The following is a 26,505-nucleotide window of genomic DNA, read 5'->3' on the forward strand; positions in this document are numbered from 1 at the left end:
AAGCTGGTGAGGGGCCTGGAGCACAGCCCTGTGAGGAGGGGCTGAGGGAGCTGGGCGTTTTTTAGGCTGGAGAAGAGGAGGCTCAGGGGTGACCTCATTGCTGTCTACAACTGTCTATAAAAAGGAGGCTGTAGCCAGGTGGGCTTGGTCTCTTCTGCCAGGCAACCAGCAACAGAACAAGGGGACACAGTCTCAAGTTGTGGCAGAGGAGGTCTAGGCTGGATGTTAGGAGGAAGTTGTTGTCAGAGAGAGTGATTGGCATTGGAATGGGCTGCCCAGGGAGGTGTGGAGTCACTGTCCCTGGAGGTGTTGAAGCAAAGTCTGGCTGAGGCACTTAGTGCCATGGTCTAGTTGACTGGCTAGAGCTGGGTGCTAGGTTGGCCTGGATGATCTTGGAGGTCTCTTCCAACCTGGTTGATTCTATGATTCTATGAAAATGTTATTTTGATTCTTTTGTCTGTCTCAGGCTGCAGTTTAGCTCGGGTTTGTTCAGCAGTTCCTGTATGGTAGTGGTATTGTTAGATGCTGGGAAGGCTGTGGGCAAAATTCATATCCCTGCTTGTGCTGACCAATACCTTGAACTGTCAGTGGCATCAAAAGGAAAAAGCCTGGGGCTTGTTGCGTAGGCTGATGCTCAGAGTAAATAAGGATGTTGCAATCTTGTCCAGACAAAGTGAGTTTGCTGTCAGTGAGCAAGCTTCCCCTTGATGCAAACCCCATCATTGTGTTTAGATTAACTTTGAGGCTCAGCAAAGAGGCTGAGTTGTTGGGGCTGGGAGATTAACTGCATTTGTGCTGCTGAGATTGTTTCCTTTCAGTCATGGCAGAGAGCCCCTGCCCCCTTGTCACTCTTGGGTGCTGAAGAAGTAGTGAAATCAAGAGGAGATTCATTCTATGCTTACAGTGTGTGTGAAAGCAGCAAACAGGAGGGACAATCCTGTGTTTCAGTTACTAGTTATCGTTCATCTGCCTTTATATCCCTTTTGTCTCCTGCAGATGTGAGAGTTGTGTGGAGCTGCTGTTTGTGAGGGGGGCTGGGAATTGCCACGAGTGCGATACCCCCCTGCGGAAGAGTAACTTCAGGATACAGCTGTTTGAGGACCCTGCTGTTGACAAGGAGGTGGAAATTCGGAAGAAAGTGCTGAAAATGTGAGTGTCACCAGTTAAAAGAGCAGAAGGTGAATGCATTTTATGAAACACCATTTAAAAATAATGGACTTACTCCTCTGTTACTACAGAGCAGATAATTTCATCTCCTGTAAAGTGACAACCCCTGAAACTCGACTGCATTTAACGTGGAGGGATTTCAGAGGATCTGATTTTATGCAACAACTAAAGGCTGAATTCTCCATTTTGCCTTGAGGGAGTTCTGCTTAGCATTAAAAATTGTTGGGTGTTTCTCTGTGGCTTCCCTTGGCAAGGGCTTGCCTCTTAAATGGAGATGATTAGATATTGAGGACTACATCTGCTTTCCCTTTGAGGGGGGTGAACATGGGAGTGAGCAAGAAACAGGACTTTGATTGTCTTTTTTTCCCTGGAGATCTGTTCTGAAAGCTGAAGGCTAGTTCCCTTCAGAATGAAAATGGACAAAAGAGAAACTATGTTCACATTGTTTTCTACTTCACACAGCAACTGTTAGTGGGGAAGTTTCTGTAGAAATCTTGTGTTACTAGGCTGTCATGCAGATTTGAGAGCTCTTGGGACTGAGATAAATGAGGTTTGAAATTGTATCTCACTCCATGTGGCCAAGAAGTGACATTTCATAAGCAAAATAGGTGGGCTGGTTGATGTTTTGGTAGAAGAGGGTCTGATGTAATGTAACAAAAGTGAAAAGGGAACATGCAGGTAAATTGTAAGGTTGACAGCTTTTATCTGAGAGTCATGTACAACAGTAATGGAATTGTGGTGTTGCTGAGATGTGGGGAAGTTGTGATTTTGAATACTGGGATTCTGATGTGGAAAACAGTAAGAATTGTCATGTCCAATTATAAAGCCTACTGAAGTTAAAAGTCAAACTGGAGTGGATTCAGCTTAGTTGACTAAAGATGAAATGAAGTGTAGTTAGAGCAGATGATGCTGTAAAATGCTTGTTCCACTTGGATTTGCCAGATGAATTTTTAGCAGGCTGACAAAAACGTCACCAAATTGGAGTTTGGGCTGAGTTCTTGGGATTAGATTTTGACACTCCTGGATGTCCTGCATCTTGGTCTACACAGCAGTCAGAATTTTCCTGGGAGGAAATCCTGCATGTCTTGACTTACAGAGGCTGTTCACATTCTAGCCAGTTGCCTCTTCATCTTTTTACTTTTCCCATCTGTCAAGAGTTGAATAAATGATTTCCAGAGTAGTCTATTGATACAAAATAAGCCCTGCAAAGGCACCTTGCCAGGCTGGATAGGTGGGCAGAGGCCAATGGGATGAGACTGAACAAAGCTATATGCAGGGTTCTGCACTTTGGCCACAACAATCCCAAGCAGCACCACAGGCTGGGGACAGAGTGGCTGGAGAGCAGCCAGGAAGAAAGGGACTGGGGGGTACTGGTAGAGAGTAGCTGAACATGAGCCAGCAGTGTGCCCAGGTGGGCAGGAGAGCCAGTGGCATCCTGGCCTGGATCAGGAGCAGTGTGGCCAGCAGGACAAGGGAGGTTATTCTGCCCCTGTACTCAGCATTGGTCAGGCCACACCTTGAGTGCTGTGTCCAGTTCTGGGCTCCTCAATTCAAGAGAGATGTTGAGGTGCTGGAAGGTGTCCAGAGAAGGGCAACAAAGCTGGTGAGGGGCCTGGAGCAGAGCCCTGTGAGGAGAGGCTGAGGGAGCTGGGGATGTGCAGCCTGGAGAAGAGGAGGCTCAGGGGTGACCTTATTGCTGCCTACAACTCCCTGAAGGGAGGCTGTAGCCAGGTGGGGTTGGTCTCTTCTCCCAGGCAAGCAGCAACAGAACAAGGGGACACAGTCTCAAGTTGTGCTGGGGGAGGTCTAGACTGGATGTTAGGAGGAAGTTGTTGGTAGAGAGAGTGATTGGCATTGGAATGGGCTGCCCAGGGAGGTGGTGGAGTCTCTGTGCCTGGAGGTGTTGAAGCAAAGCCTGGCTGCGGCACTTAGTGCCATGGTCTGGTTGATTGTCTAGGGCTGGGTGCTAGGTTGGCTTGGATGATGTTGGAGGTCTCTTCCAAACCAGTTGATCCTAAGATAATTGTGTGGGATTTTTGGTTTGCTGCTGACATGGTTTTTTGTGGTTGGCACAAAGCCAAACTACTTTTTCAGATACTTCTGGAAAAGTTTTAGTTGTGCTACTGTTGTCTTTGCCTTTGATTACAGTTTTCTTATGCTGAACAGCTGTCTTGGAATGAGTCTAATCTAGCTTTTGTTCTCCTCTTTACCTGTAACCTTGCAAAAGGCATGGGCAAAGAGCAGACAGACATAGCATTGAATTTATACCAGTCTGACTCTTCCTTTGCAATGAACATTACTGTTTCCTTTTAAAGATGCTTTTCCTTGGTCAGCTGTGGGAGCCACAGTGCAGATAGCTAAATAAAAATAGGTCAATGCTTGCAACAAGAGCTTGGCTGAACTGAGATTGCATCTTTGTGTCTTATAAAAATACTTGGTTCTCTTCTCTCCAAGATACAATAAAAGAGAGGATGACTTCCCTAGTCTACGTGAATATAATGATTTCCTGGAGGAAATAGAAGAAATTGGTAAGTATTAATGCTTGTGTTTTTGAGTTGTTCTGCTCATGAGACTAAAGATTTTATTTCAGCTACCTATGAGAATATTTTAAGTTGACTTTCTGTAATAGGATTTATAGTATCAGATGCTACCAAGGGTTTTTTTTTTTACCTTGTGCATTTTTAATCATATTTGCTGAACATTGTTAAGCAAAACATTTTAGCTGCCAGAGAGGAGAGAAAAAAACATCATTCAAAGAGGATGTAGTGTTTCATAGCTGGAAAAGAAACTTGCAGCGGAGTGTCAGTGCTACACTGGAAAAGATTAAACAAAGAGATGAGAAAGTGAAATTTTCATTATATGCTTCCATTAGCTTTATCTACCATGACAGAAGCCATATGGTGTCTTTCATCATTTTTCTTTCTGCAAGTACAGTAGTTGAAGCTGCTTTGAAGCCTATGACCTTACATACCACTGTGGTAGCATTTTATGTTGCTGTGCAGAAGGATAAGGCTTAGGAACAGGCATTGATTTCTTTCTCTTTGGATTAGTTGAAGCAGAACTTCGCCCTTTGGGGAAGGGACTGTGTTTGGAACAGAGTTCACTTTCTTCATAGTTAGGGTACCTTGTGATTTATGGTGTAATGATGGATTTTGCTTAGAAAAACAAGATGTGTTCAAAGGAGTGACTTCTAAATGGTTTGTTTCTTGGGTGTTAGGAGCTTCTGAGACTTTTTTCATCCCAGAGGTAGAAGAGGTGGTCTAGAACACGCAAGAGTGGCAGTGAATGTGATTTGAAGGAAAACATGGAGCTGCTGCTCTCTTTTGGTTTCTCAAAGGAGCTCTTGCTCCTCTTTGTACTGTGGTGTTTTGTAGAAACATATCCAATACACTTACTGCTATGAGTAATGTATCATGTTTTTGTTGGCATCAGAAGGCTGAGCCTGGAGAGCTAAATTGCGTGGCTGGGAAATACCAGGCACACTCATGAGCCCAAATATCTGGAGGAGATGATGTGGGTGTAGTTCTGTTTGTATATTATTTTGGATGGTGTGGAGGAAGGAAGGAGTGAGTAGGATAAATGGTTGCATCTTTGCCAGAGGATCCTGGAAGAATCTGTGTGCTCATGGAAAGGAAAATGACTTTCTGTAGCATTAAATACAGGTTTCTCACTTACTGATGTTGCAGAAGTTTTCAGCATTTGCAACAAGGGAGTTGAAGTTTTGCCTGAAATTGCCTTAACCTCACCAATTTGTGCATAACATTATGATTCCCCAGCCTTTGGTATTAGGTAGTTAAATTTCAAATGGTTCCAGACCCTGCCCTGGTGTAACTTGGTTTAGAGGCAGCAATAATTACGTCTGTTCTTCATAACTTTGTGAACAGTGAATTGGCTCTGCAAATATGTAGTGAAGAACCCTGATAGAGTTGTTAGAAATTGGAGTTGATTGCCTGGAAGGGACACCTAAAATATGGAGAAGACTGGCAATTCAGACTATCTCCTAGTTTCTTCATGTAGCATGATGAGAGGACAGGAGAGCAGTCAGAAGGCTCTTTATTTTCACCACCAAAGGGGGCATTTATGACCTATTAACTTCAGGCAGAACCAGAAGTGGGGAGGACAGGCTAGATTCAAGAACACCACCGTAGGTAAGAATTCAAGCCCTGTTCTCCTTTCCTTGGTGACAAAGCTCATTGCATGTATCTTGCTAGACCCTTCCTGCTTGCACTCCTGGGCAGAGTTCTCCACCTGACAGTTGTCTGGTGGTCATACAGCGACAGTGTGGCATTTTCCAGTGTTTTTGCTGTGCATGTTGAGTGCAGTGTTTTTGCTGTGCATGTTGAGTGTGGCACAGCTGAAACAGGTGTTGACTTCACATTTTACTGCTGAGAGTGTAAAATGTCATTGTGTTGTGAATTCCCTCCTTGTTTGTGCATGGAAAAGAACTGGAATGCAAGATGGGAAAGAAAAGGCATAGGCATGCAGCACAAAGTTTTACCTGGTGGAGAAACAAGGTATACAGCAGCAGGTGCTGGTGGTTGATCAAGCTGCCGGGCTGGAGAGCTAGGAAGCAAGAGAACTCACTTTGCCCATCCCAAACGTTGTGTTTCTGTGAGGGGGTTCAAGTGTAGCTTTACTGGATGGGTGGGCAGAGGCCAATGGGGTGAGATTTAACAAGGCCAAGTTGCAGGGCCTTACACTTTGGCCACAACAACCACAAGAAGCACTACAGGCTAGGGACAGAGTGGCTGGAGAGCAGCCAGGCAGAAAGAGACTTGGGAGTGCGGGTACATAGTAGCTGAAGATGAGGCAGCAGTGTGCCCAGGTGGCCAGGAGAGCCAATGGCATCCTGGCCTGGATCAGGAACAGTATGACCAGCAGGACAAGGGAGGTTATTCTGCCCCTGTACTCAACACTGTTCAGGCCACACCTTGAGTGCTGTGTCCAGTTCTGGGCTCCTCAATTCAAGAGAGATGTTGAGGTGCTGGAAGATGTCCAGAGAAGGGCAAGGAAGCTGGTGAGGGGCCTGGAGCAGAGCCCTGTGAGGAGGGGCTGAGGGAGCTGGGGGTGTTTAGGCTGGAGAAGAGAAGGCTCAGGGGTGACCTAATGGCTGCCTACAAGTACCTGAAGGGAGGCTGTAGCCAGGTGGGATTGGTCTCTTCTCCCAGGCAACCAGGAACAGAAGAAGGGGACACAGTCTCAAGTTGTGGTGGGAGAGGTCTAGGCTGGATGTTAGGAGGAAGTTGTTATCAGAGAGAGTGATTGGCATTGGAATGGGCTGCCCAGGGAGGTGGTGGAGCCACTGTGGCTGGAGGTGTTGAAGCAAAGCCTGGCTGAGGCACTTAGTGCCATGGTCTGGTTGACTGGCTAGGGCTGGGTGCTAGGTTGGACTGGATAATGTTGGAGGTCTCTTCCAACCTGGTTGATTCTATGATTCTACTGTAATTTCTTTTTGCCAGTGAGTTTTGTTTTGTTGTTTGTGAGAGGTTAAATGAAGTAGCTGCTTGACAGAGAAGATGTAGTCACCCTGTATGTTTCATGTGGCCCTGGCACATTTCTGATAGCTTTTCCAAATGTTTGGGGGTAACTCCACCATTTGCAGTAGCTGCACTGTCTTATTCCATCGATACCCTCATCTGAAACACATTTCCCCTCCTCCACTTCATATCAGAATTGTTGTACCTACAGGCTTTCTCTATTTAAAGAAAAGACTTGGGTGGGATCTCATAAGTGTGAGAGAGGAAGGTCAAACAAACGTTAGAGTAGTCACCTCTTAAGATTTCTGTTATAAAAAACACATTTTTTGAAGTGGTGGAGAATGTAGCCACTAAATAATGCTTTGGGCTAAAATGCATTATACAAGGCTTTAAATAGAAACCACGTTTTAAAGCAGTTTTTCCCCAGAAGAAACATCAGATGGACAATTTGAGAACTCTGTAAACACAGTTTGCTGTCATTAACGCTGGCAAGGAAAATAAAGCAAAAGGGTTAAAGGCTGCCTGTGGGAAAGGTGTGGACAAGATCATTGGGAGTATAGAATCATTCAGGGTTGGAAGGGATCACAAGGATCAACCAGTGCCTTGGGCAGGGACACCCTAGCTTAGATCAGGCTGCCCACAGCCTCATCCAGCCTGGCCTTAAACGCCTCCAGCCATGGGGCCTCAACCTCCTCCCTGGGCAACTCATTCGATGCTCTCACCACTCTCATGCTCAACAATTTCCTCCTTGCATCCAGTCTGAACCTACCCACTTCCAGCTTTGCTCCATTCCCCCTATCCTGTCACTCCCTGATAGCCTAAAAAGTCCCTCCCCAGCTTTTTTGTAGGCCCCCTTCAGATCCTGAAAGGCCACAGCTCTGTGCCCATATGATGAGCAGGGCAAGGTTAAACTCGAGAGTGTTGCCATGGGTTACAATCTCTGGCCATTGTGTACAGCTGCTTGCTCTTTCTACAAGATTTTCTTTGCCAGAATATGTCTGTAATCAGTTTTTCAAAAGCCAGTGTGTAAGTTTTGCAGAGCAGGGCACGCCTCTCAGCATGCAACTACACACTGCCTGGCACCATTCTCCTGACACCTGAGTGAGGCCTCGAGGCGTTACCGCAACATGGTTGTTAATTGTAATTATTGCTTCTTCAAAACATTAGTACATCCAGCTTGAAAGAAGCTTACTGTGTTTGTGCCCTTTGGATAGGCTTGATAGTAGGAGGAAGTTCTTCACAGAGAGAGAGATTTGCCATTGGAACCGGCTGCTGGTGAAGGGCCTGGAACACAAACCCTATGAGGAGAGGCTGAGGGATCTGGGGGTGTTTAGGCTGGAGAAGAGGAGGTTCAGGGCTGACCTCATTGCTGTCTACAAGTACCTGAAGGGAGGCTGTAACCAGGTGGGGTTGGTCTCTTCTGCCAGGCAAGCAGCAATAGAACAAGGGGACACAGTCTCAAGTTGTGGCAGGGGAGGTCTAGGCTGGATGTTAGGAGGAAGTTGTTGTCAGAGAGAGTGATTGGCATTGGAATGGGCTGCCCAGGGAGGTGTTGGAGGCACCGTCCCTGGAGGTCTTCAAGCAAAGCCTGGCTGAGGTACTTAGTGCCATGGTCTGGTTGATTGGATGGGGCTGGGTGCTAGGTTGGCCTGGATGACATTGGAGGTCTCTTCCAACCTGATTGATTCTATGAATAACCCAACTGGAAGCTGAATAGCTTTATCAAAGGTCTGTTTTGGTCACCTTATCTGCACAAAGATTTCAGTACTGCACAATGCCAGCACAGACTGATAGAGCTGGGTGATTCTGTTAGTTTATTACTATGCTAAGATATTTTTCTGGAAAATTACTGACCCAATAAAACCTGCTGACCACACTTCTCCTGATGCAGCCCAGGCTCTGGTTGGCTTTCTGGGCTGCAGGTGCACACTGCTGGCTCCTGTTGAGCTTCTCATTCACCACAACCTCCAAGTCCCTCTCCTCAGGGCTTCTCTCCAGCCACTCACTGCCCAGCCTGGATTTGTGCTTGGGATTGCCTCTGTTTAAATTTTGAGCTGGCTCATACCAACAATGCAGATCAAACACTACACTGTGAGCAGAATGATCATCTCTTGCTGGAAATGAAGTGTTCCCACTGTCTGAATAGTCAGAATTTTTTACACACTGACATTTCTGCCTCTTAAGGAACTGGGAGAAGGCTCAGAAGATTTTCCATGTCTTAGCCTAAAGCAGGGAGGTTTTGATGGACTTCCATGTCCTGCATTGAAGTGACATTTGTTCATATTGCTGCTTCTCTGGACAAATGCTTGTGCTATATAATTAACATTTTTGTCTTCATTTTCTTTTTTATAACTAGGGAAATATTTTTTCTTCCATTTGATGTGGAATCACCTAATGAATGTTTCCCTGTAAAGGCTGAGTTTCAGAAGTAGAGATTTTTACCTAAACAGAATGAAATGTTTCAGAAAAAATACAATAGCCTTCCTGTTACACTTCAACAGATGTCTCAAGGCAAGTAATTTTATAAACCAACCAATGTGAGATGGATAAGTAGATAAATAATTATTGCATACAAAACAGCTTCTGTTTCCTTTCCCTGAAGGGTTTCAGGCCTCTTATATCAGCTTATTCTATATTTCAACATGGACAAAAATAGGTCTGTCTTCTCTTTTGAAACCTTTTCAGATTAGCCATCTGCTTTGCCAACAATATTCAGATCTATACCAATGTTTTTTCAGGTTAGGTGTAGCATAGTTTGTTTTTTCTAACTCTTTCTGGATTTAAAATCTGCCCTGCTCCTTTTTAAAAGGGAGTATTTGGAAGAATTATATTTAAAAGAAATCTCTGACAAAGCTTAAAGCAGGCCATATGAAAAAAAAAAAAAACACCTTGCATAGTCTTAGCTCTGTGAGAGGTGAGATGCTGGGTATTAGTAATGGCATTCTTTGATTTGGTAGCAAGCTCAGGAAGTGTGGGATGGAAGAACAGAGAGTTAGGTGGATTAGGAACTGGTTACAAGATAAGAGTTTAATGAGTGATGATCAATGGTGCTAGGTCCAGCTAGAGAGCTGTAATCAGTGAAGAACCCCAGGGATCACTGCTAGGTCTAGTTCTGTTCAATATCTTGGAAGGGACCCGAGAAGATCATCCAATCCAACCCCTCTACCAGAGCAGGACCACACAATCTAGCACAGATCACAGAGGAAGGCATCCAGACAGACCTTGAAGAAAAGGACTTGGGGGTACTAGCAGATAGTAGCTGAATATGAGCCAGCAGTGTGCCCAGGTGGCCAGGAGAGCCAATGACATCCTGGCCTGGCTCAGGAACAGTGTGGCCAGCAGGACAAGGGAGGTTATTCTTTCCCTATACTCAGCACTGCTCAGGCCACACCTTGAGTGCTGTGTCCAGTTCTGGGCTCCTCAATTCAAGAGAGATGTTGAGGTGCTGGAAGGTGTCCAGAGAAGGGCAACAAAGCTGGTGAGGGGCCTGGAGCAGAGCCCTGTGAGGAGAGACTGAGGGAGCTGGGGGTGTGCAGCCTGCAGAAGAGGAGGCTCAGGGCTGACCTCATTGCTACCTACAACTACCAGGAGGGAGGCTATGGCCAGGTGGGGTTGGTCTCTTCTGCCAGGCAACCAGCAAGAGAACAAGGGGACACAGTCTCAAGTTGTGTTGGAGGATGTCTAGGCTGGATGTTAGGAAGAAGTTGTTGTCAGAGAGAGTGATTGGCATTGGAATGGGCTGCCCAGGGAGGTGGTGGAGTCTCTGTGGCTGGAGGTGTTGAAGCAAAGCCTGGCTGAGGCACTTAGTGCCATGGTCTAGTTGACTGGCTAGGGCTGGGTGCTAGGTTGGACTGGATGATGTTGGAGATCTCTTCCAACTTGGTTGATTCTATGATTCTACAATCTTCATCAATGATGTTGATAAGTGGACAGACAGACAGAGACTGCTCAGCAGGTTTGCTGAGGACACCAAGCTGTGAGGCTTGGCTGATACAGCTAAAGGCTGTGCAACCATCCAGTGAGACCTGGACATACTGGAGACTTGAGCACAGAGGAAATAAATGAAGTTCAACAAGGACAAGTGCAGAGTCCTGCACCTGGGAAGGAATAATAAACTGCACCAGTACAGGCTGGGAGGTGATCTGCTGGAGAGCAGCTCTATGGAGAGGGACCTGGGAGACCTGGTGGATAACAAGCAATGTGCCCTTGTGGCCAAAAAGGTCAATGGGATCATGGGGTGTATTAAGAAGAATGTGTCCTGCAGATCAAGAGAGGTTTTCCTTCCCCTCTACTCTGCCCTGGTGAGACCTCATCTTGAATACTGTGTTCAGTTTTGGGCTCCCCAGTTGAAGAGGGACAGGGATCTGCTGGAGAGGGTCCAGCAGAGGGCTACAAGGATAATTAGAGGACTGATGGCTGCCTTATGAGGAGAGGCTGAGGGTCCTGGGGCTGTTTAGTCTGGGGAAGAGAAGACTGAGGGTGGATTATAAACATCTGAGGGCTGGTCAGGCGTGGGTAGACAGGCTCTGCTCACTGCTCCCTGGGATAGGACAAGGAGCAATGGATGTAAGTTGCAGCACAGGAGGTTCTGCCTCAACACAAGGGGGAACTTCTTTACTGTAAGGGTCACAGAGCACTGGCACAGGCTCCCCAGAGAGATCATGAGTCGTCTTCTCTGGAGACTTTCAAGGCCTGTCTGGATGAGTTCCTCTGTGATCTGTGCTAGATTGTGTGGTCCTGCTCTGGCAGGAGAATTGGAGTTGATCATCCTGTGACCCTGTGATACTTGTTGATTTTTTAAATGCTAAGTGACATGTGGAGGGAACAAGAAAAGAGGGAAAGAAATAATCTCTTAATTATGTTTTGTAGCCTAGTCCCCCTTACAAAATGGACTTGACAGCTGTAATTGCAAGGATACAATGGCAATAATTTGCTATTCTCTGAATATTGATTAAAAGGTGTTTGGCAGACAGGTTGGACAATGTTTTGGCTGTGCGATTGGTGACCGATAACCACACTCTGTCAAAGAGCAGAGGTTGTTTTGCAGCTAGGGTGGTTTACTGCAGGAGGAAAGGTGTTTTCATTCTTATTAGAGGTCATCTGTTCACACTGATGACAATACAAACACAAAACATCATTGCCCACAACACTTTGCTTTTCAAGTGTTTTGAGTCTTGAGGTGTGGATAGCTTAGTGTTGAGGATATACCTTGGACCAAAATAATGTTCCTCTTTAATGCCTAGGAATTCAGTGGGAGAAATCTGCTCTGGTCTTTGTGGGTGCTGGAATTGGAAATCTGATTGCTGTCTCCTCCTACCAGAGGAGAGCAAGAGTGATAAAGCAGATTCAACAGCAGGTCTTACCATTGAGAGGGTTTTACCTGTAATGGTCCTTGATACAGCAGGAAAAGAGAAGGGGAAATGAACCGTCTTTCATCCTACTGTGAGCAGAGCAGCAGGCCTTTATGGGTGCTATGCAGGTGTGTATTGAAGATTTCATAAACACTGGTACAGAAACTTAGAGAATCATAGAATCAACCAGGTTGGAAGAGACCTCCAACATCATCCAGACCAACCTAGCACCCAGCCCTAGCCAATCAACTTAGACCATGGCACTAAGTGCCTCAGCCAGGCTTTGCTTCAACACCTCCAGGGACAGTGACTCCATTAGGGCAGCCCATTCCAATGCCAATCACTCTCTCTACCAACAACTTCCTCCTAACATCCAGCCTAGACCTACCCTGCCACAACTTGAGACTGTGTCCCATTGTTCTGTTGCTGCTTGCCTGGCAGAAGAGACCAACCCCCACCTGGCTACAGCCTCCCTTCAGGTAGTTGTAGACAGCCATTAGGTCACCCCTGAGCCTCCTCTTCTGCAAGCTGCACACCCCCAGCTCCCTCAGCCTCTCCTCACAGGGCTGTGCTCCAGGCCCTTCACCAGCTTCTTTGCCCTTCTCTGGACACCTTCCAGCACCTCAACATCTCTCTTGAATTGAGGAGCCCAGAACTGGACACAGCACTCAAGGTGTGGCCTGAGCAGTGCTGAGTACAGGGGCAGAATAACCTCCCTTGTCCTGCTGGCCACACTGTTTCTGATGCAGGTCAGGATGCCATTGGCTCTCCTGGCCACCTGGGCATACTGCTGCCTCATCTTCAGCCTACTACCTACCAGTACCCCCAGGTCCCTTTCTTCCTGGCTGTTCTCAGCCACTCTGTCCCTGGTTTATAGCACTGCTTGAGGTTGTTGTGGCCACAGTGTAGAGCCCTGCACTTGGCCTTGTTTAGTCTCACCCCATTGGCCTCTGCCCACCCATCCAGCCTGTTTTATATGGAAATACTAATGAGTGTCAAGTGGCAAAACAAACCTGCTTTTGTAAGCAGTTCTAAATACAGACAGGCATCTGCTTGTGTCTAAAATTTGCTTTATTTTCTCAGTGTGAGGTTATAACTTCTTTGTTTTACCAACCTAGGCTGTGACTTGTTGAACCATTAAAGCTGAGAAAGGAAGAAAGGAAAAACCTCTGCACAATTCCAGCAGCAGTAGTTGCAAACCTTAGATCATCAGCTTATTGCTGGATTATTTTTAGAGAAATAGCCAAGATGTTCAGGAGCTGAAAGGCCTTTGGCATCTCACTCCTCCTCTTGCACCTGAAGGTGGCATCTGGACATCCTGCTAGCTCAGCATGTCTCATGTTGCTATTTCTTTCTCTTGTCGTCATTGAAGAGTTTAGAGAGCTGGTGTGTGGATTTAAGTTGTAGGAAGTGCTGACATTCCCATGCAGCTGCTGTCATTGCAGAGCCCCTGGCCTTATTGTACGCCAGCATTTTCACATGACAATTCTTCTCTGCTGTAATGCTCAAATATTAAGCTGCTTGTCAGCAGGGAGCTGTAGGCAGGGAAGTTGGAGGTCAAATTGCCATTGAAATACTAAAAATACAGACTGAAATAATGTGTTTTAGTAAGGAAATGCTCCTGTGACCAGAAAGTGCATGTGTTGCAATATGAAATTGGAAAATGTGATGTCCTTTGGAGAGGAAAAGAAAAAAAATTCAAGGTTTAAAATGGGAAACTTTCTTCCAAAAATCAACAGCAGTGTCCAGAATTTCCACCTGAAGTGAGATCAAGAACTGCAGAGCCAGGTGCTGCATGCAGCTAAAGGAGACACAGCAGACAGGAGAATGGAAGCTTTATTCCCTTCCTCATGGTTCATAGAATCAACCAGGTTGGAAGAGACCTCCAATATCATCCAGGCCAACCTATCCTCCAGCCCTATCCAGTCAACTAGACCATAGCACTAAGTGCCTCAGCCAGGCTTTGCTTCAACACCTCCAGGGACAGTGACTCCACCACCTCCCTGGGCAGCCCATTCCAATGCCAGTCACTCTCTCTGTGAAGAACTTCCTCCTAACATCCAGCCTAGACCTACCCCGGCACAACTTGAGACTGTGTCCCCTTGTTCTATTGCTGGTTGCCTGGGAGAAGAGGCCACCCCCCCCCCCCCCCCCCCCTCGGCAACAATGTCCCTTCAGGTAGTTGTAGACAGCATTAAGATCACCCCTGGGCCTCCTCTTCTCCAGGCTGCACACCTCCAGCTCCCTCAGCCTCTCCTCATAGGGTTTGTGTTCCAACAGGTGGGAGACCTCTGGTACAGGAAAGCACCAGGAATAATAGAAATGTTGGAAGGTACTGGATCCCAGTGAAATCCTTAAGCCACAAAACCAACCTACATCCTCTTGATGTTGCTTGTTATTTGGAAAAGGTTAAAAAGCATTAAATGCTATGTTTTGTTTTGTTTAAGGCTGGGAATAGCTTCAGCTGTGTCTTGCCTAGCCTTTTTTGCTGTGGTTTGCTGAAGGACTGAATTCTTTTGATGGTGTGGTGGCTCAGTACTCCTGGAAGGAGGATTTCTCTTCATATCCTCATTGCTGTCTACAACTACCTGAAGGGACATTGTAGCCAGGTGGGGTTGGTCTCTTCTGCCAGGCAAGCAGCAACAGAACAAGGGGACACAGTCTCAAGCTGTGGCAGGGGAGGTCTAGGCTGGATGTTAGGAGGAAGTTGTTGTCAGAGAGAGTGATTGGCATTGGAATGGGCTGCCCAGGGAGGTGGTGGAGTCACTGTCCCTGGAGGTGTTGAAGCCAAGCCTGGCTGAGGCACTTAGTGCCATGGTCTGGTTGACTGGCTAGGGCTGGGTGCTAGGTTGGACTGGATGATGTTGGAGGTCTCTTCCAATCTGCTTGATTCTATGATTTCCTGTCTCTTGCACTTTCCTCACCTCATTCCCCCTTTTTTTTTTAAAGTCAGTTCAAGTTACTGGAAGGTTTCTGTTGACACTGCAGGGAGTCCTGGAGTCAGAGCCTGTGCCTGAGGAGAGGACTGCAAGGGCAGAGCTGCCACTTTTTGGCAGTAGCGAGCTGCCATATAGCAGTTTAGAACTCAGCTGTAACCCACAACTCTCACATTTTGCACCTTCTCTGTTTTCTCTTCCCTGCCCCCATTTACTCCCTGCTTTGATTTTTTTTTTTTTTTGGTTGTTGTTTTGGTTTGGTTTGTGTTTTTTTTTGGTTTGTTTTTTTTGCACTTTCCTTTGCTACTTTCAACTGGTTTACCAGTCTAGGCTGTTCCTGGTTTTGTTTCTCTGTGCTTTCTTGTCCTGGGTTAGGGCAGATTCCTCCCCTGGAAGAGTCACCTCTCTACAACAGGGTCTTTTGGGGGAAGTCAGGAAAAATGACATTGTATTTCATATAGTTTAAACTAAATATAACAATGTAAGGAATATAAACTGCTAGAGAAATATAATATAGGCTGGATGTTAGGAGGAAGTTGTTGTCAGAGAGAGTGATTGGCATTGGAATGGGCTGCCCAGGGAGGTGGTGGAGTCACCATCCCTGGAGGTGTTCAAGCAAAGCCTGGCTGAGGCTCAGTGTCTTAAAAATAATAGTATGAATACTTGTGTGTATCATTGTCAGTATCACAAAAAAGGATGCAAGACTCAAACTTTCATAGGGCTGCAAGGATGCTCAGAGGGCTGGAGCAGCTCTGCTGTGAGGACAGACTGACAGAGTTGTGGCTGTGCAGTCTGCAGAAGAGGAGGCTCCCAGGTGACCTTCTTGTGGCCTTCCAGGATCTGAAGGGGGCTTCCAAAGAAGCTGGGGAGGGACTTCTTAGGCTCTCAGGGAGTTACAGGACTGGGGGGAATGGAGCAAAGCTGGAGGTGGGGAGATTCAGAGTGGCTGTGAGGAGGAAGTTGTTGAGCATGAGAGTGGTGAGAGGCTGGACTGGGTTGCCCAGGGAGGTGGTTGAGGCCCCATGGCTGGAGGTGTTTGAGGCCAGGCTGGCTGAGGCTGTGGCCAGCCTGCTCTAGGGTAGGGTGTCCTTGCCCATGGCAGGGGTTTGGAACTAGATAATCCTTGTGGTCCCTTTCCAAACCTGACTGATTTTGTGATCTCATATGAATGTATAAACCTACTGGTGTCTCTTGAACTTTGTCTTGTTTTATTGGGCATATTTAAAGACATGATATTACTGTGATGCTTCTATCTTGTGCTGGAAGTATTTCTGTGGCACTCTTGGGGCATATTTAAATACATTCTGTTACTATGAAGTTTCTGTCTTGTGCTAGAAGTATTTCTTTGACAGTCATGGGGCATATTTAAACACATTATGTTACTGTGAAGTTTCTGTGTTGTGCTAGAAGTATTTCTTTGGCAGTCATGGGGCATATTTAAACACATTATGTTACTATGAAGTTTCTGTCTTGTGCTAGAAGTATTTCTTTGGCAGTCATGGGGCACATTTAAACACATTATGTTACTATGAAGTTTCTATCTTGTGCTAGAAGTATTTCTTTGGCAGTCATGGGGCATATTTACATCCATGATGTTACTATGAAGTTTCTATCTTGTGCTAGAAGTATTTCTTTGGCAATCTAGGGGCATATTTAAATCCATGATGTTACTATGAAGTTTCTATCTTGTGCTAAAAGTATTTCTTTGGCAATCTGGGGGCATATTTAAATACATTATATTACTGTGAAGTTTCTGTCTTGTGCTGGAAGTATTTCTTTGTCAGACCTAACACTTTTGCTTTCTGTTTTTCTAATATTTATGCAGTATTTAACTTGACCAACAATGTGGATTTGGAGAACACCAAAAGGAAAATGGAGCTGTACCAGAAAGACAATAAAGAAGTCATTCAGAAAAACAAGTTAAAACTGGTTAGTTAACTTCTTGTCTCCCCTACAATTTTTATTCATTGGTTAAGGAATTAAAGGATTCTTCAAGTGAAGTACTTTCTATAATGTCTTAAAGCCAAGCCAAAGCAGAAGGTACAATGTAGACTTCACTGTGTGTTCAAAAACCATAACGCACTCATGGTCTGCGATAATGATCTTTAGTGCTGTGTAAAGAGATTAAATTGATAGTCAGAATGGAGCTATGGTTTATTTTGGGACAGGCTTGAAAAGAAGGACAGGCACTAGTAAAGCCTGCATCTAATACATCACCACCTCGTGTGTGCTGGCAGTGTTGTTGGACAATATCCAGGAGAGATCCAGTTCATTCCTTTACCAGGACAATCATTCCTTTCTCATCCGAAGGAAAAAAAGGAATCCAGACACAGACATTATGAAGCTCCCAAGAGAGAGCTGTAAAAGTGAGGGAAAGCACCAGTCTGGTTTATGCAAAATTTAAAATGAAAGACATTGAAACAAACATTGAAAGCTTTGTTCAAGAGCTGATAACAATAACATCAGAAGTATTGTATACACCATCTGTGTGCAAAACACGTGGTTCTTTGAAGATTGGTTCATTAAAACATGTCTCAGATACAATTTAGGTCTTGAAAAATAAACTTGCAAGCCTTTTCTTTCTGTAAGAAAAGTTTAATCTGTTAAATATTTTTTTTCAGTATAAAAATACAAGCTGTTAAGGGTCCTTGAAGGAAAATGTCTGCCCAGAGTGTGACAGAACAAGATTTTGTGGTTGTATGCCGGTTGCGCTAAGGACTTGCTTTCAAACCAGTAGGGGTGAAATCCTCACTCCCCTGAAGTCTGTGGCAAAACTCCCAGTGATTTCTTTAGCTCTAGGATTTCACAGGAGATTGGAATCTGAAAAATGTTTGTTTGAACCTCTTCCTTTTAAAGGCAAGGAAATTTCCCTGGGGGGTCCATCTCTGATCTGTTATCCTGTCTCTGACACTGTCCAATATCCTATGCTTCAGAACTCGAAGAGACCTGCCAAATCTTTGGCTACGTGTCTTATTTTACAATGTGAGTGCAACCTCTAGGGTCACCATGAGGATGATGTGCTGTGCCTGCAGCCTGCCTTTGGCTGATCAGTGTGACTCACAGGCAGCCTGTGCACTGGCTGTGTGATCACACCAAGTAGGACACTAATGAATCATAGAATCAACCAGGTTGGAAGAGACTTCCGAGATCATCCAGTCCAACCTATCACTCAGCCCAATCCAATCAACTAGACTAGGGCACTAAGTGCCTCATCCAGGCTTTTCTTCAACACCACCAGGGAAAGCAACTCCTCCACCTCCTTGGGCAGCCCATTCCAGTGGCAAATCACTCTCTCAATTCAAAAGCTCTTCCCTTTTCCTGTAGTGTGGTGTGGTTTACTTTTGTACATCAATTTACTTAATTCTTGACTATAATTTTTCTGGCTCTTCAGACTAATCTTTCAGCACTTCCCTACAACTTCTCTTCTGTTTCAATGCAAATTCCATGCAGTCCTTCGACAATTATGTAGAGGGAGCCTGGAGTGTCTTAAGGACCCTGAAATCTTCAGTTCTGTTCATTGAACTAATTAGATCCCTTAATTCTCAGAAATAACCTCAATTAGCATATTGGGGATTTTCCTGTTTGTTTGTTTCCTTTCAGTAAATGCAAGGGAGATCCAGTTTCAGGTGGTTGCTGGTTGGTGATCTTCAGGAGGGTCACTGCTAGTTATGAAAAGAAAACAGCTTCTGTTGGCTCAGTGGCAGCTGATGAGATCATAGAATCAACCAGGTTGGAAGAGACCTCCAGGATCATCCAGTACAACCTAGCACCCAGCCCTATCCAGTCAACTAGACCATAGCACTCAGCGCCTCAGACAGGCCTTTCTTGAACACCTTCAGGGATGGTGACTCCACCAATAGTATCCCAAGGTCTTCTACTTTGCAGCTCATGAAACCATGAAAGATGGTAGATTAGACAGGAGGAAAATCTTTACAGATTATATGTAGATCACAGGCTCACAGGATATTAGGGGTTGGAAGGGACCCAAGGAGATTGAGTCCAACCCTCCTACCAATGCAGGACCACGCAATCCAGCACAAATCAGAGAGGAACACATCCAGACAGGCCTTGAAAGTCCCCAGAGAAGGAGACTCCACAACCTACCACTCGGCCCTGTACAGCCAACTAGACCATGGCACTAAGTGCCTCAGCCAGGCTTTGCTACAACACCTCCAGGCACAGCGACTCCACCACCTCCCTGGGCAGCCCATTCCAATGCCAATCACTCTCTTTGACAACAACTTCCTCCTGACATCCAGCCTAGACCTTCCCTGGCACAACTTGAGACTGTGTCCCCTTGTTCTGTTGCTGCTTGCCTGGCAGAAGAGACCAAACTCCTCCTGGCTACAACTTCCCTTCAGGTAGTTGTAGGCAGCAATGAGGATCTGTCAGCTCTTGCATGCTGAGGAGTAACGAGGCTTCACTGGGACCCATTGGGACCCCCTGGCTTGATTTGCCTGGTAATGGGATGTTTTTCAGCATATCCCAGCCTGTATCAGATAGTTGGCTTTATGCTGCAACTTTTTGATCAGAACTAATTTTACTAAGCTCTTGGCTACAGGGATGTTTGCTGACACTGCATCCATCAATACATCATTCATTTAGCTTTTATAACATTTTAATTATCTCTGCATTTTTACTCAATCTCTCTTTGCTGTAACATTTTTGATGGGGAAGTTTTGGAAAGTGTTTTCTGTATTTTTCTTTTATCTTATTCAGACTTAGAATGAAACTGATGCTCTTTTGATTGTCTTCTCTATAAAAATGTTTATTCCTTTTATTTTCCCCAGTCTCTCAGCCCTGTTTATTTTCCTTCTCTCTGTGATTGTTAAATTCAGATTGCTTAATAGTTTGCAGCTCAAAAACTAAATCCTGAAACAAAAATGAATCCCTAGTAATATGGGGACAGAGTGGCTGGAGAGCAGCTAGGAAGAGAGGAACTGGGGGGTACTGGTAGATAGTAGGCTGAAGATGAGCCAGCAGTGTGCCCAGGTGGCCAAGAGAGCCAATGGCATCCTGGCCTGCATCAGGAACAGTGTGGCCAGCAGGACAAGGGAGGTTTTTCTTCTCTTGTACTCAGCACTGCTCAGGCAACATCTTGAGTGCTGTGTCCAGTTCTGGGCCCCTCAATTCAAGAGAGATGTTGAGGTGCTGGAAGGTGTCCAGAGAAGGGCAAGGAAGCTGGTGAGGGTCCTGGAACAGAGCCCTGTGAGGAGAGGCTGAGGGAGCTGGGGGTGTTTAGGCTGGAGAAGAGGAGGCTCAGGGGTGACCTCATTGCTACAACTGTCTACAACTCCCTGCAGGGAGGCTGTAGCCAGGTGGGGTTGGTCTCTCTTCTGCCAGGCAAGCAGCAACAGAACAAGGAGACACAGTCTGGAGTTGTGGTGGGAGAGGTCTAGGCTGGATGTTAGGAGGAAGTTGTTGTCAGAGAGAGTGATTGGCATTGGAATGGGCTGCCCTGGGAGGTGGTGATGTTGCTGTGCCTGGAGGTGTTGAAGCAAAGCCTGGCTGAGGCACTTAGTGCCATGGTCTGGTTGACTGGCTTGGGCTGGGTGCTAGGTTGGCCTGGATGATCTTGGAGGTCTCTTGCAACCTGGTTAACTCTATGATTCTGTGAATCTCTTTTCATTGTATCACACAGCTGCATCTAGGTTACAGGGAAAATTCCTTGTTTTTTGGGAATGCAACCTTTTCACAGGTCATGCTTAAATGTGTTTCAGCTTCTAAGCTTCTCTTTTAATAGTTACAGATTTGCAATTTCTTATTTTAGTTCTACACCACTGGTAAGTGCATGGTGTACTTTCCATAGAAGATGCAGATGCTGGGGAAGGTGCTCAGGAGCAGTATTAGGGGTTTATATTTATGATCCCCCCCAACCTACATCACTTGAGAATTAGGATGTGTGGGTACAAAGTGGGGTTCATTAGAAGGTAGATGTGTAAGGAAAAGTCTTTGTCATCCTCTTAGCATTTAAGGAGCCAAGGTTTAGGTGGTTCCTGCCAACTGCAGAGAGCAGTGAGGAAAATCAAAACTATCTTTACTGAGAAAGTAGAATCATCCTCAATCACCTTGAAGTTCTGACTAAAATTCTAGAGGCGGGACTTGGCTGTTTTCCTATTGCTTGGTCTCTCCTAGGTCCTGTATTTGGAAGTAGAACTGTGGGCAAGCTCTGTCCACCCAAGGAGGAAGATTGCTGTGAGTCAGTTTGTAATTTCCATTTCAGACACGAGAGCAGGAAGAGCTGGAGGAAGCTTTAGAGGTAGAGCGACAGGAAAATGAGCAGAGACGACTGCTCATACAGAAAGAAGAACAACTGCAACAGATGCTGAAAAGAAAGAACAAGCAGGCACTGCTGGATGATCTGGTGAGTAGCAAAACCAGAGCAAAGGGCAAGTACCTTGACATTATCTCTACCGTGGTTGACTGTGTACAATGAACTCATCTGTCCCTTCTTGTTTTCCTCCCTTGCGTGTTTTGTGTTACTGTTCTCTCACTTCAGTGTTACAAACAACTCTGGGTTTGATAAGCTAAGCACTGGGAGAAAAGTGCTTGTTATTCATAGACTTAATTGGACTCGTTGTCTGTGATGTCCTGTGGTGGTTAGGAATCAATTCTAGGGAAGCATTTTTGGCTATTTCAACACAAAATTAGTCCTGGATAAGATTCTACAGAGATGCAGAAGTCTTTTTGGTGTGTTTGAAGAAGGCTTTTTTTCTCTAGTAGATCAGGTTGCTCAGAGCCTTGCAGAGCCTTATCTTGAGTATCTGCAGAGATGGGGCCTCAGATATCAACCTGGGCAACTTGTTTCAGTGTTCCACCACCCATGTGCTAAGGAGCTTGTTCCTAGCATCCAATCTAAATCTGCTCTTGTCAAATTTCTAACCGTTGCTCCTCATCCTATCATGATAGGCTTTGGTAAACAGTCCCTTTCCAGCCTTCTTGCAGGCCCCTTTCAGGTACTGGAAGGCCTTTATTAGGTCTCCCCAGAACCTTCCCTTCTCCAGGCTGAATCATCCCAACTCCCTTAGCCTGTCCTTGTAGGAGAGGTGTTGCAGCTCCCTGATCATCTACACAGCTACCTTCTGGACCTGTTCCGTCAGGTCCATGTCCATCTTGTGTTGACAGCTTCAGAACTGGCACAGTACTCAGGTGAGGTCTTACCAGATCACAGTGGCAGAATCACATCTCTGGATTTGCTGGTGTGATGAAGCAAAATGGTCATCAGGACCATCAGGACTTGTGCCCTGTTCTCCACCATCTCCCCCTTGCACAATTGAGCTTGCAATTGTGCAAGGGGGAGATGGTGGAGAACAGGGCACAAGTAATCTGTTAGTCATTTGAATGTTATTAAACCTTTTTGAATCAGAGCACCCAAATAAGTGGCCTCTTTATAATCAGGAACTGTCAAAAGAAAAAGACTGCTTACTCCTTTGAAAGCAAATGAAGCTTGGATTCATTTGAGCTTTGTATAGGCAGTGGAAGTATGCTAGTTTGAGCCCAGCTGGGATGTTTTGGTGAGAAGACTTAGATGATAGGCTGTGAAAAGGAAACAGTGGTGATGTCTGCTGCACTCATAGGCTTGCTGAGATGGATAAAAACAAGAATATAAATACAGATAAGGGAGTTGCTCTTTGGATTTTGGGCTGCACTTCTCTGTCTAACTTAACCTGCCATCTGTGTGACTAATCCATCTGCTTCCTAACCCCCCCTGGCCGACCCTCCTAACTACCTTGAATATAAGGCAAGGTCTTAGAATCATGGAACTAATCAGGTTGGAAGAGACCTCCAAGAGCATCCAGTCCAACCTATCCCCCAGCCCCAGCCAGTCAACCAGACCATGGCACTAAGTGCCTCAGCCAATCCTTTCTTGAACACATCCAGGGACAGTGACTCCACCACTTCCCTGGGCAGCCCATTCCAATGCCAATCACTGTCTCTGTGAAGAACTTCCTCCTAACATCCAGCCTATACTTCCCCTGGCACAACTTCAGTCTTTGTCCCCTTGTTCTGTTGCTGGTTGCCTGGCAGAAGGTAGAGGAGTGGGAAGAGGGTGGAAGGGTGGTTGAGAGCCCCTCCTGGGGACTCTGCTTTCTGGGAGGGCTGCTGTGTTTCTGTATTACTTTTTAACTTGTCTATTTAGGTCTATATTGTAAATACCTGCCTGTATATTGTGCTAAGCTGTAAATATAAAGCTTCATTCACTTCCCAGATCGACTGAGCCTAGTCTGGGTGATTTTCTTAAATGTGGGGGGCAGGTAACACCCAAACCATCACAGTCTCAAGTTATGCCAGGGAAAGTATAGGCTGGATGTTAGGAGGAAGTTCTTCACAGAGAGAGTGATTGGCATTGGAATGGGCTGCCCAGGGAGGTGGTGGAGGCACCATCCCTGGAGGTGTTCAAGAAAAGACTGGCTGAGGCACTCAGTGCCATGGTCTAGTTGACTAGCTAGGGCTGAGGGATAGGTTGGACTGGATGATCCTGGAGGTCTTTCCCAACCTGGTTGATTCTATGATTTATTTACCCATACAGACAATTGCTAGTATGGGTAAGTGCTTGCAGGACTGGATCTTTCATGTGCGTTAATAGTTAACAAAAGAGCCATGTGCATATTCAAAAGGACAAACAATCACAGCTATGATGACTTGTTGGCACTGTGTGAGGTTCCCACAGTTGTGTAATCTGGTTACCAGTCATTGTGTGAACTCTTGAGAAGTCAGTACAAAAAACTGGCTTCCTTTAGTTATTGAATTAGAAATGCAGCAAATGTTTAGGGAACGTGAGCGGGCAAAACGAACCAGAAAACATTTCCCACTTTTCCCTTCACCCTCAGCATATTAAATCTTATGATTAAAAGAATCCAACCTCATTTAACTTTGCTGACAGCTGGCAGCACATGCTGCTGTGTGGTGGCTACAGATATATACAACACTTTGAAGATGCAAGTTGTAAACTGGTGCAGTCATGATCTAAATTTTCTCCCAGCTGTACAGAAATTAGATGTCTCTTATCACAGTTTAAGTTTTAAACCTCTCCCTCCTGCAGGGTTCTGCACTTTGGCCAAAACAACCCCAAACAGTGCTGCAGGCTGGGGACAGAGTGGCTGGAGAGCAGCCAGGAATAAAGGGACCTGGGGGTACTGGTAGATAGTAGGCTGAAGATGAGGCAGCAGTGTGCCCAGGTGGCCAAGAGAGCCAATGGCATCCTGGCCTGCATCAGGAACAGTGTGGCCAGCAGGCCAAGAGAGCCAATGGCATCCTGGCCTGCATCAGGAACAGTGTGGTCAGCGGGACAAGAGAGCCAATGGCATCTTGGCCTCTGTTAGGAACAGTGTGGCGAGTAAGACAAGAGAGGTTATTCTTCCTCTGTACTCAGCACTGCTCAGGCCACAGCTTGAGTATTGTGTCCAGTTCTGGGCTTCTCAGTTCCAGAGAGATGTTGAGGTGCTGGAATGTGTCCAGAGAAGGGCAAGGAAGCTGGTGAGGGGCCTGGAGCACAGCCCTGTGAGGAGAGGCTGAGGGAGCTGGGGGTGTGCAGCTTGGAGAAGAGGAGGCTCAGGGCAGAGCTCATTGCTGTCTACAGCTACCTGAAGGGAGGCTGTAGCCAGGTGGGGTTGGGCTCTTCTCCCTTGCAAGCAGCAACAGAACAAGGGGACACAGTCTCAAGTTGTGGTGGGGGAGGTCTAGGCTGGATGTTAGGAGGAAGTTGTTGTCAAAGAGAGTGATTGGCATTGGAATGGGCTGCCCAGGGAGGGTGGTGGAGTCACCATCCCTGGGGGTGTTGAAGCAAAGCCTGTGTGAGGCACTTAGTGCCATGGTCTAGTTGATTGGCCAGGGCTGGGTGCTAGGTTGGCCTGGATGATGTTGGAGGTCTCTTTCAACCTGCTTGATTCTATGATTCTGTGAAACGTGTCTCATTGCTCAGTTTAGGTTCCATGAAACAGAGTAAGTGATGTTTTATGGAATCATAGAATCAGTCAGGGTTGGAAGGGACCACAAGGATCATCTAGTTCCAACCCCCCTGCCATGGGCAGGGGCACCCTACCCTCAATCAGGCTGGCCAGAGCCTCTTCCAGCCTGGCCTTAAACACCATGTTTGAGTGCCTTAGGAATAGAATACTGTGCTAGAGCGGTTGGAGAGAGAATCCATCTGAACTTTTTCCCTGCTTTCACCTTCACATTCGTTGTAGCTGGGAAGTTTGAAGGCTTTTGCTGTCTGTGTGTAGATAGCTGCATTAGTTTATTAGAACATTAATTGGGCAGTAATATTCTGACTCTTTCAAGTGCAGTTAGTTACATCTATGTACGTTAATCATTCTGTTCTGAGCGTTCAAGTAGTTCATTTGCTTAACTGTACTTTTTACTGCTTTTCATATATTTAACAACAGAAAAAAAAAACCCCAAACCCTGGCTGGCTTCCCTTAAAATAAGTTGGTGAAGGAGAAAATAAATATGCTGTTGGTTGCACTCACAATGGTGCCATTGTGCAAAACAGAGCAAGGATCATTTCCAAACGGCCTCAGGTGAAATCTAATGGGAAACAATTTCAAACTGCTCTGAGTTCATTGGTCGAAAGAATGTGTCTTAGATAAACATCTGATCCAAGTTATACTACTTGAGATTATTTCTTCTCTGATTAAGTTCTAATTTTTGTATTTTCTAGATTTCAATAAATAGGAGTTGCATTGGGCAGTTGGAATAAGGAGCCTGTTATAGTGTCTTTAATGTGGATTCCATAAAAATGGCTGGTTGCAGGTTACTTTGATTTATGGAGTCCCTGCAGCTTTTTCTTATTACTGAAAATGATTGTTTTCTGTAAACTCTTTCTCCTGGGGAGGCTACTCAGAGTTGCTTTGCTAGCAGTGGCCTTTCAGGCTGTGCTAGTTTTGAGCCTAGCTGGCATGTTTAGCTGAGTAGAATTAGATGATAGGCTGTGAAAAGGAAACAGTGGTGATGCCTACTGCACTCATAGGCTTGCTCCCTATGAGGAGCGGCTGAGGGAGCTGGGATTGTTTAGTCTGGAGAAGAGGAGGCTCAGGGGAGACCTTATTGTTGTCTACAACTACCTGAAGGGTGGTTGTAGCCAGGAGGAGATTGCTCTCTTCTCTCAGGTGGCCAGCACCAGAACAGGAGGACACAGCCTCAAGCTACGCCAGGGGAAATTTAGGCTTGAGTTGAGGAGAAAGTTCTTCACTGAGAGAGTTATGCTAAGCTGTAAATATAAAGCTTCATTCAATTTCCAGAGCTGCTGAGCCTAATCTGGGTGATATTCTTAAGTGTGTGGGGGGTCAGGTAACACCCAGGCCATCACACAGACACAGCCTGCAATTCTGAAGAATATGCAATGTTAATTAATACCTCTTATTTAATTTAGCTTTCTAATTTCTTCCTCCTATATTTACAGGAGAGCTCCACTCTTCCTGCTTCGCTGCTCTTAGCTCAGCATAAGGACAGATCTACTCAGCTAGAAATGCAACTGGAAAATCCCAAACCTGTCAAACCAGTCACGTTTTCTACTGGTATCAAAATGGTAAGGCTTGCATGCTGCTTTTTCTTTTCAATGCCTTTTCAAAGGAC

At 45.8% G+C, this 26,505-nt stretch overlaps 1 protein-coding gene across 1 annotated transcript in view; it reads left to right on the forward strand.

Moving 5' to 3' along the window:
* The window catches only part of MNAT1 (MNAT1 component of CDK activating kinase), a 191,244-nt gene that overhangs the window by 52,162 nt on the left and 112,577 nt on the right, over nucleotides 1–26,505 (forward strand). Inside the window, exons 2-6 of the mRNA XM_064154531.1 lie at nucleotides 997–1,149; nucleotides 3,622–3,695; nucleotides 16,757–16,860; nucleotides 21,155–21,295; nucleotides 26,333–26,458. Coding sequence (XP_064010601.1) covers nucleotides 997–1,149; nucleotides 3,622–3,695; nucleotides 16,757–16,860; nucleotides 21,155–21,295; nucleotides 26,333–26,458 — 598 coding nt within the window. The remainder of the gene's footprint in view (nucleotides 1–996; nucleotides 1,150–3,621; nucleotides 3,696–16,756; nucleotides 16,861–21,154; nucleotides 21,296–26,332; nucleotides 26,459–26,505) is intronic.

This window comes from Pogoniulus pusillus, chromosome 1 (assembly GCF_015220805.1).
Source record: "Pogoniulus pusillus isolate bPogPus1 chromosome 1, bPogPus1.pri, whole genome shotgun sequence".
NCBI classification, from domain to species: domain Eukaryota; kingdom Metazoa; phylum Chordata; class Aves; order Piciformes; family Lybiidae; genus Pogoniulus; species Pogoniulus pusillus.